The 10,449-nt window shown below is 46.8% G+C and overlaps 2 protein-coding genes across 2 annotated transcripts; both read left to right on the forward strand.

Moving 5' to 3' along the window:
* Nucleotides 1-692: 692 nt before the first annotated feature.
* M430DRAFT_97851 (hypothetical protein) lies at nt 693-2,270 on the forward strand (the record flags this gene model as incomplete). The annotated part of the gene is made up of 4 exons (XM_024870072.1): nt 693-902; nt 979-1,468; nt 1,524-2,122; nt 2,187-2,270. The coding sequence occupies 4 exons, from the start codon at nt 693-695 to the stop codon at nt 2,268-2,270; spliced, it is 1,383 nt and encodes a 460-aa protein (XP_024723435.1).
* Nucleotides 2,271-7,080: 4,810 nt separating this feature from the next.
* Nucleotides 7,081-9,426, forward strand: M430DRAFT_216726 (hypothetical protein). The gene is made up of 2 exons (XM_024864552.1): nt 7,081-7,106; nt 7,248-9,426. The coding sequence occupies exon 2, from the start codon at nt 7,363-7,365 to the stop codon at nt 9,241-9,243; it is 1,881 nt and encodes a 626-aa protein (XP_024723436.1). The 5' UTR covers nt 7,081-7,106; nt 7,248-7,362; the 3' UTR covers nt 9,244-9,426.
* The last annotated feature ends 1,023 nt before the right edge of the window (nt 9,427-10,449 follow it).

Genomic DNA, 10,449 nt, shown 5'->3' on the forward strand with positions numbered 1-10,449 from the left:
AGAGCACCAGGCATGGTACGGACCACAGTACTCACTCGTATGTAGCATCAGGGAGAACTCGCGTAGAGATTCATACTCGCAAGTTGCGCCTCACCGAAAGCCCACATCCCGACTCGCGCAACCGCATTGCCCCTGAAGGATACATGTCTTTGCCGTCGTCGTGGAGTTGTATTGTTGTAGTGGCCAGAGCTCTTTTGCACGGGGCCGAGATCGTCCCTCTCGTACGTAGCAGTATAATGTGAAATCTCTCTCCTCCTATCTCTCAACCTCACCCTCCCAACCTCCGCAACCTCGCAAGCGACATCTCTGGCCCCATTGACTTCTCCTCGCAACTCCTGAGCTGCTAGACCTTTCAGTCTGATAGATTACTGTTAGCTTTTCCTCCCCTCCAATCGGTAGGAGAGCCGACGCCCCTCCCGCGAACCTCTGACAAACTTGATCGTTGCTTCGTTCCCGTTCTTATCAATATCAACCTCCAAACCTAACTACGGGATAGACAACACCAACCAGTCCAGACCCATCCATCCATCCCACCCTTCAGCCCTCAAACTCCGGAGGAAGCACCAGCAAGAATGGGGCTCTTCTCCCGTAAAGACAAGTCTTCAAGCAAGCACCCGCCTTCTCTTGCTGCCACCGCTTCCCAATCCTCAACCTCATCCGTGAAGAGTCCTATAACGCCAGGCCTACGAACCATGTCCACTCCGCCCACGATCCCTAAGGTCGACCTTCCCAAGGTCCCAGACCCAAATGTCGACCCCGCCGGCTATCTGCGAAGCATTGACGCGGTGCGCGAGCGCTGCAAGCTGGTCCTGGAGTGCGCGAAGCGCAATGAACTCGAGCATTTCAACGTCGATATGAGCCGCTTCCAGGACACTACGAAGTTTGTGGTTTCGGTTATCAAGGTGCGTTCTATTTCTATTCTGCTTACTTCCGGCTGTGTTACGACAATGGCATGGCTGATGCGTGCGTGATGTGCAGCGCGATTTCGCTCCCGACTACTCCTCCATCCCGCCTCACGGCCGCTGGCAGCACTTCAACGTGGGCGGCCAGGACCGGATTGCAGCCCTGCTCTCCAGCTGGGGCAATGCAGTCGACAACCCCGAACGCTGCCGTCGCCTTCTCGATCTCTTCCTCGTCTCGGTCCTCCTCGATGCGGGTGCCGGAACTTCTTGGACTTACAAGAGCACGGAGAATGGACGGATATATAGGCGCAGTGAGGGCTTGGCGGTTGCGAGTTTCGAGATGTTCAAGAGCGGATTGTTCAGTAGCAACGAGAGCCAGCCGCACCAGGTGGATGCTGACGGGTTGAGACGGTTGACGGTGGAGAAGATGGGGGAGGGTCTGCAGGTTACGGCAGAGAATCCCATTGCTGGACTTGAAGGTCGGACGGGACTGTTGATTAGGTTGGCAGACGCCTTGAATAATACGCAGCTCTTCGGTGCGGATGCTAGACCTGGCAATATGCTTGGTACGTTCCTTTCCTCCCTTGCCCGCATTCCAAGGCTAATCAGTACGAAAAACAGACTATCTCCTCTCCCACCCCAAAACCCTCGCGTCCTCCATTCCCATTGTTCCTCTCCCCATCCTCTGGTCCGTTTTGATGGATGGCCTCGGTCCGATCTGGCCTGCCTCCCGCACCAGCATAGACAACACGTCGCTCGGTGATGCCTGGCCCCTAACCACCCTCACCAAGTCCCTCTCGCCACTCTCACAGCCATGGGAGACCATCGTCCCCTTCCACAAACTCACCCAGTGGCTCTGCTATTCTCTCATGCAACCCATGTCCAAACTCATGCAGATCCACTTCGCCGGCGCGGAACTGATGACGGGTCTCCCAGAATACAGAAATGGCGGCTTGTTCATCGATACGGGTGTCTTGACGCTGAAGAAGGATGACGAGGCGAGAGGATTGGAGGAGTTCCACCGCAATGCGGTGAGGGAGGGGAAGAAAGGTGTAGAGGTTGTCCCGATGTTTACGCCTGATGATGATGTGGTCGTTGAGTGGAGAGCGGTCACAGTAGGGTTTCTGGATCTGCTGTTGGAGGAGGTCAATGCGTCACTGGCGCTGCAAGGGAATGAGAAGTTGACTCTACCGCAGATGTTGGAGGCGGGTAGCTGGAAGGTATGTTGATTCCTCTTTTCCTTCCCCGAGATCTAGGATAAAGACGTGCTAACGATCCAAATAGGGAGGTCGAGAAATGGCCGAGATCTCCCGTCCAAACACCCAATGCCCTCCAATCGCCATCCTCTCCGACGGCACAGTCTTTTAAACTTCTCCTCTACCTTCCCAAGCCGTATAAAGTTCTGTCTTTGCTCCGAAAAGCTTGCCTACACCTAGACCCCAACATGGAAAACCGAAAGAAATATAGAGGGAGAAAAGAGAGAGGGGAAAAAACAGGGAAAATAACAAAAACACACATACATAATAGGAAATTATGCAAGCACGAGTAGACAGATATTCTGAATGGCTGCTTGATAATCGGACTCTATGACAAAAGGACTCGGGACTCGCTATAGTAATTCATGATCTGAGGCCCCGGAGGACGAATCAAAAAAAACGTGGCAGAAGCAGTTGTCTTTGCGGGATTAGCTAGAGCGAGATGAAGTGATAGATACCCTGAGTCTTGAATGGCTAAATAAATTAGCTGCCCTTAATTATGCGTGCGCTCTTTGTGTTTGTTTTTGTAGAGGTACCTTACCTTAGAGTGTGGTATCAATGCCACATTACCTTCACCCGCACCTGAGCTTTCGCCCGATTTCATTCGGCTCGCACATTAGTTCGAGGCAGTCCTCGCATACCTACAGTCCTGTACTCAGCAGCGGTCGTATTTTAAAATTCCTATTCAGCTACGCTTATACATGCACAAACCCCTTATCTAGCTAGGTAGGTCAAGACTGCCACCGCTTTTACTAATAGTTAAAGTTTCTAGCCTATTTAATGATGAATAGTCTTTATTGTCATGTGTACATTCATTGCCTCACGATAATCAAGAAACTAAAGGACAATACCCCAAGTTATAACCCATCTCAACCTCGATCTCGGCAGCCTCCCGGCAAGTCATAGGATGGATGTACAGTTACCATGTTCGGTCAACAGGTCCTGTGGTTTAATGCGTTATTGCCGGGCGTACTGATTGTAGCTGCTTACAGTGGGCGCACGCGGTTTATCAGAAGAGATAGATTATAATGAAATCTATCTATAGTGGTCTTTGTACTAGTATGCAGGTGATTCAGCCTGTTGAAGGGTCCTATTCAGCCTGTTGCAAGGGTATTCTAACACCCGCCCGCCCTCCTTTCAAAACTCAAGCCTGCCAGTCTGTGACTCTGTCAAATAGTATAGTTAGATAGAGTAATAATAGAAATGTTTCTATAACAACTAGAGAACCGTTCCCAAATCATTTCTGTAGGAAATTAACAGGTAGATAGAAAAACATCAAATTCTAAAAGTTCGATATCTTCGAATATCTTCAGAAACGAGCTTTTAAAGGCTTCGAATTCACCATAGATCTTAGCTTAGCGACATCCTACTGTCCCTTCACCCCTTCTACTTTCTCTTATATATTCTCCCGAGTCCCACCATCACTAGCTTTACTACTACTACCACCACCATGAATTTCACGGCTACCAGGCCTACTGGTACTACTTCCGCACCGACTACAACATTAAAAACAACAGCAGTAACCTAGCACAGAGGTACCTAGGTTGCATGACGCGACGTATGCTGGTGAATCAACAAATGACAATGGATTAGCAAATGACAACGAGTTAACAGATGATAGTGAATTAAAAAAATGACAACCATAGCCAACCCCATTGTCCACCATTTCCATGATTCCACCTCATGATAAAATAAAGCGCGAGTGCTTCTGACCGAAGATAGTCCCTACACGTTGATCTGGCAGCACACACACTTTTTAGGACTACTAAAACAATAGCAGATATGTTGACCGGACGATTTAAACATAATAAAATAGGACGTAGAAGTGAAAAAAATACCCTACCAACCCGAGGTACCGCGATCGGATCCACTAGACAACATCCTTCTACCCATTAGGAGCCGAGATTTGCAGGATTCAGTCAGTCAAAGCCACTTGTAGGCTGGTGTCATGATTGCGGCTTGTAGACCTTAGTTGATGCCACAGGCGTTTATAGTTGCGTACTATTCGTTGTAATTATCATAACACACGTCGGCACCCTATTCCCTTAACTGCCATAACACTTGTCAGATATGTGACTCGCGTTCTGCCTCATTGGTAAAATATACGAAGACACCAAATTTGTGTAGATAATATGCCTAGAAAGTGGTGGGGGCATTGCATAAGTTCAAAGGCATCACTAGATGCCCAAAACTTAGAGGATCCAAAACGCGTTCGAAACGGCGTTAATATTCATGGTTTTGAGTAATGCAGATTGTGTTGTATGCGCCTCAGAGGTCGAGTATTGTTATCTGCGATTCTGCCATATCTTCGGTAAGGGTGGACGTAGTTAATAGTATTTTGTAAATCGTTCCTTCCTCTCTTACCTAGAGTCGTTCAAGTGCTAGCTAATGCTGCTCGTATTCCTTGTCCAAAGGGGGTGTTTGTTCGTCGCCGGAGAGTAGATGGAAGAACAGGTGGTCGCTCCAGGTTGTTTTGTGGGGAGGCCGCCGTCAATCTCCCGGCCTTCTAGTCATTGTCCCAGACCGTATATGCTATAGCCGCCGTTTGTGTAGGCGGTAACGATTTGTCCCTAGAATTGCCACAACAGTGCCCTCCTGCTGAAAGTTCAACACGTCGTCAGGGTCTAGCAGAGCTGCAGAAGGGTACTTCCGACGGCTGCCATCGCTCGAGTCTTAACAAGAAGTGGTTCGGATGACAGGACTTGTCCAGTGGACTAGTGGTAAGTTGATTGGAGGTTGAAAAGGTTGAATGGAAAGTTGATTATTGGAGGAGAAGGTTACGAGGAAGAAACTTTTGCGTTGAAAGGGCCTGCGCTCTTATTACTTTAGGCAGTGCGGCTCGGGCCGCCGTATAGGGCTGGCCAATCGGAGACAGGTGCGTGCACAAGCCGCTTTTAGCGTAGGTACAGTAACTGATGTGGGGAGTTGCAGCACGACGGGCCATTATATTTGGTTTATATATTTAGATGTCTCAAATAGGCTACTGCATATTCACTTACCTTACTGAGCTTCCTTCTATTAGTATCCCGAAGAAAAATGCTTCTGGACTGATAGGGACCCGTTCTTGAAGTTACAGGACATTTGAAGGAATCGGGAGGTGAGACGGGAGTTCGATGAGTGCATGGATTCCTATGCACGACGTTACTGTGCTAAGAGAGTTGAGGGCATTTCTAGAATAATGGCGTCGATTGTATCCTGTAGAAGTGTTTAAACCGTAAGAAAGGGTATATCAATAACCCAAAGACAACTAGTTGTTGGAAATTTGATACGAGATGCTTTGAAAGACATGCTTTAGTTATCTGCACTTTTTCCCAGTTATGTGCATGCAACTGAGATGGGGCTGCAATGCACTTGTCTATGAGTTATTTGTGGAATTTATGCTGCAGAAATCCCGTTGGACTAAAATAAAAGTAAACAACTCAGAGAGAAACACCTAGGAGGTTCAACAGACAACTAAGGATTTGCACATCAAGATACAAGGTAGACACAACCGCTGCTTTAGTTGAAGGTAACTGTTGGGTTACTTCTATTTCTAGACACCTAATCAAGCAACATGGCCCCAGCGGAATGTCTCAGTGGTACAGTACCTGTCAGCTCAATAGAATCAATCAGGTCCCAAACGCTTCTCGGCAAGAAGGGCCTTCAGCACGACTTGACTGCAAACGCTCATTGATCCAGTTACATATATCTTGTTATAATTTTAAAGTCTGCCTAGAACTACACTTTATCAAAGACTACAGTGAGGTGGATTGCGGCTTGCCCAATCGCAATGATTGACGAACTTGCCTCTGAACAATGGAATAAGGCGCTTGCGTCTTTTTTGTAGCAACTGAAACCAATGCCCTTGCCTACTTAGTAGTGCAGAGCATTCACATAGCGGTTGTATTTGAGGATTTTAGCCAGTCTGGCCACTGTTGGCAAATCACAGTTCCTGCTCTCTGTCATATCTGAATCTCCAACATAAACTTCTTCATCCTCCAAAGTCTATCGTCAGCCTCTACCAGAAGTGTCACCCATTCGTCAACCAACACATCCAAAAGAAGAATCTGCATCTTTTTTAGTCCGGAAAATAATTCAAGTAAATCAATAAGTCCTAGCATCATGCGATCCTGTAAGCAATAGTCCTATAAAATGGAGACCAAGCTCAGCCTCGTAATGGCAAGCAGAGTTGCTCGCGTTATTAGCCATGTCTCGACTATCCTGTGATAGCCGTAGCAGAAGTCCTTTATATCAAACATATTCTTGCTATAGAGAATAAGGCTACCTTTTTCGTTGATTGTTCGACGGCGCTCTAGGATAGAGGGGAAGATGTGATGTTTACGCCAAGGCATATCTGGGCACCGCTTGCATCTAATCAGACACCATTCAACAGGACTTATGCCATACTTGATCTTCTAGCAGGATGAGTCAGTAGTTATAGATATTGACGCGTATTGCTAGTAGGAAGCAAAGGAAGCTCGCTAGCCCGGGATTCATCGTACTGAAGTTAGGTGTGTTGATTATGTTTTGCACGGCCTTCCCGGGGGGCATTCAACGAACAATTCGTGGAGTAGGTGGATAAAGTGACAGGAGACCATTTTTGTTGGTCAAGATCCTCTGTCTGTAGGGGAATGGTGCGATGAGGTTGCGGTGAATGTGATGTTTCTATTCGCTGATTGTTTTGACAGGAGAATTCTTGTGAGAAGTCTACCTAGCTCAGCAAATAGTTATAAAAATACGTGCAGAATATCTATCAAATATATAGGTACGAAGCCCCATTATGTGAAAGCAGATTTTGAAGTTGTGAGTTTCAGTGAGTGAGAAAGTTGAGAATCAGGTAGCAGCCTGCTTCATGCTTTCATCCCTGCTCAATTGCTTGGCTTTCTGACTAAGAGTAGGATATTTGCTGTCAGCAGGCTGGCAGCCTTGTCCTTTTATCAAACCGATACAACTGAATTGCTTTAGAAATGTTAGTTTATATAATACCCAGTTCTTGAATAACCAGGTTCATCCTTATTGTATCACTGTCTCCTTGTACTCTATCGAGATAGCTGCTTTGCTAGTATTTATTATCGCTTGTGCTGACCGATTTCACCATGTCCAAATACAGATATCAATCTATCGATAGCGCGGCAGGTCAAATCCGGCTCGTCACTCTTTTGCCCTCTCCAGCCTTCGACGCCGATGTTCAAATACGTCTCGATACAGGAATCCTATCCGACGATATGATCCCTGAATATGAAGCATTATCCTATGTTTGGGGCCCACCAGAACACCCGAAGCACATCTACATCGACGGTTCAACCATTGCCGTGACTCGGGCTCTGGCAGAAGCCTTGCCATATCTACGATATAAGGAGCAACCGAGAACACTATGGATCGATGCTATTTGTGTCAACCAGGAAGATTTGGAGGAAAGAGGTAGACAGGTCGAGAAAATGGCAGCACTCTATACATGTGCAAAACGGGTAATTGTCTGGCTTGGACCAGAATCCACAGACAGTGATCTCGGGCTCCAAACTATGGAATCACTAAGTATGAAGATCTCATTTGATATTGAAAAAGACCTTGCTTACCCACCTATCCAAACTGGGGTTCCCTGGACAGTACAAGATCCTATTATTCCCTACGACGAGCAAGCAATCAAAGCAGTCATATCACTTTTGAAGCGCCCATGGTTTGAGCGGCTCTGGATCGTGCAAGAAATCCGGCTAGCCAACAACAAGGCTATAATCCAAGCAGGCCATAAATCTATTCTCTGGGCAAATTTCATCTCTTCGTCCTACTACCTGCGCTCAAAATTTCAAGGCGACAAGGGCGACGGCATCCTATCTTCAGAATTCCTAAAACACTATCTGCACGTACAGCCGCTCGGTCTTGGCAAGCCGCAAGTCTTCGAAGACCTGCAACGCCTCACCTGGGACATCAGGAACACAAAATGCACAGATCCGCGAGATCGCGTGTATGGCATTCTCAGCATGGTGCATAAGTCCAGCGCAGTTGAGCTGCGGCCTGACTATACGAAGTCGGTAGGGGAGGTGTATCAGGAAGTTGTGCTACACATCCTCGAGCGCTCTAAGAACCTGCGCATTCTCGCACGCTGCGAGATGGCTGAGGATGAGGAGAAGCTCAGTAGGATCCCTAGCTGGGCACCCAATTTTGCGGTCCCGTCTCGTTATCAGTTGGCGTTAAGGGATATGAGCGCGGCGGGGGACTCGCTGGCTCATGCGCGATATCTGGGCGATGGAGTACTGGGCGTAACAGGCGTGCGTGTTACGACTGTCGCGAGCATTTACTCCCTAACCAGTGCCTCCGATTCTGAAACCTCGGCGATTAAACTCATCCAACATCTCGTCGCTGCTAGTTTTGAAGCCGCTACAAAGAACCCGGCTTCTGAAAGAGATGAAAAAAGTATCCTCCGTGCCTGCTGCCGCACTTTCAACCGCAACCTCTTCCTTGACTACTGGCTCCCGCCCAAGGGCCGCTATCCCACCTTTCCGGAAGGGCAGAAGGCCCTGGATAATATCCTGAATTGGCGAGAAGGTGAGAGCTTTCAGGGATTGGATCAGAGTACGCAGCGATATATCCGGTATTTCCAGCCCCTGACTGCAGGCCGCGCTTTCTTCATTACAGATGATGGAAACGTTGGGCTCGCACCGGTGTCTGTGAGAATCGGTGATATAATTGTCGTGCTAATAGGAGTCGATTCCCCAATGGTCTTTCGAGATGCTGGAAACGGGGTGTTAAGGGTTGTGGGTGAGGCGTATTTGGATGGGTTCACGACGGGCGAGGCGCTGTTGGGAAATCTTGAGGATGGATGGGTGAGGATGTCGAGATTCGATGAGGAGACTATGGCATACTGGGTGGCCTTTTTGAATATTGTGACTGGAGAGATTCAAATTGAGGACCCAAGATTGGGGACGCTGCCAGACGGGTGGAAAATACAGGGGCATAAGGAGGAGAGGCTGTGGAATTGGTTTGTAAGGGAAGATGATCAGGAGATTGAAAAACAGTCGGAATTTGAGAGATGGGGGAGTGATCCGAGGTTGGCGCCGGAATTCTTGAGGAAGAGAGGAGCGCCGCTTGAGGAATTCATGCTTATCTAGGAGGAAACTAAAGTACGGTGAGCTTTTGATATCTGTTCTGAAATTTGCTTTGTATACATAATGTGCCTCTATTCATTTCATTATGAGCAGATTCTCATTTCATGATTTCACATGACTCTAGTTGTCTAATAGTAAACTCAAACCTCGATTCGCCTGGAAGGTAGTCTCTAAGTTCCTATGCACATATAATTATCATCTCTCCATTAGAATAGCTCTTCCTTCCTACTTGCCAGAGCAAGAAAAAGAAGGCAAGCTTTTGAGTGAAAGAGTAGTAGGAATGCCCTTAGACAAACACGATCCCAGGTAGTATAGTGAACAATCAATGTAGGTATTTAGATTAAAGCCTCTCGCGTAACACACACAGTCGAGTATTTATTTCTTTAAGAACAACCCAGGCCACTAACAACTCTAAACTCCAGAGGCTCAATCAGAGGATCATCGTTCACAATATGCGCCTCTACAAGAAAGCCAATTCTCTGCGGTCACTACTCCTCTAACGCCTTAACTACTACAAGAACTCATTAGTCAGGTCTTTATAGAACTATAGAAGTGAATTGTCTTGAATGCTAGCTTTAAAGACGAGAACAAGTTGAATTCGCAACGAGACAGAGGAGAACAACGAATGTCTGTTGCGAAACTCAGGGTTTCGTTACTTTAATCTTGTTTTACACAACAAGGCCGTAGAGATCAGTGTGTTACTACTTAAGGGTTAAAGCTGGTTAGCTAGCAATTCGGGATACTCCCTAGATAGTTGATGTATAGGTACATATGTATCACCTTCTACAGAGCTATTATTGTAGAAGAAGTGGATTTAAAGACACAATATATCCTGGCTAGGTTTTAGGTAGTCGCTTGTACAGGACACCATTACTCTGTATCTCTGACTACCTACACAATGAACCAGAAGTCATAGTACAGGGGAGGGAACAGGCAGATATAACAATTTTGTATTCACGATTTTGTATTCATAATTTTGTATTCATTTTGTATTCATAATTCTGTTGACAAGATGATTTAGAAGTTTTACCGAGACGTGAATGTGTCACGAGATCTAGGAAGATAGCGCTCCTCTAAGAACTGTTTCCCTAGGTATATAAAGGAGATCTTACTACATCTGCTTTACATTTCTAAACTCAACTAATCAAAAGCAGCAAACAGCTTTAGAAAGTGGAATTGTGCTGAAGGTTATCTAGAGATAGATGTAAA

Source organism: Amorphotheca resinae, assembly GCF_003019875.1.
Source record: "Amorphotheca resinae ATCC 22711 unplaced genomic scaffold M430scaffold_3, whole genome shotgun sequence".
Taxonomy (NCBI): domain Eukaryota; kingdom Fungi; phylum Ascomycota; class Leotiomycetes; order Helotiales; family Amorphothecaceae; genus Amorphotheca; species Amorphotheca resinae.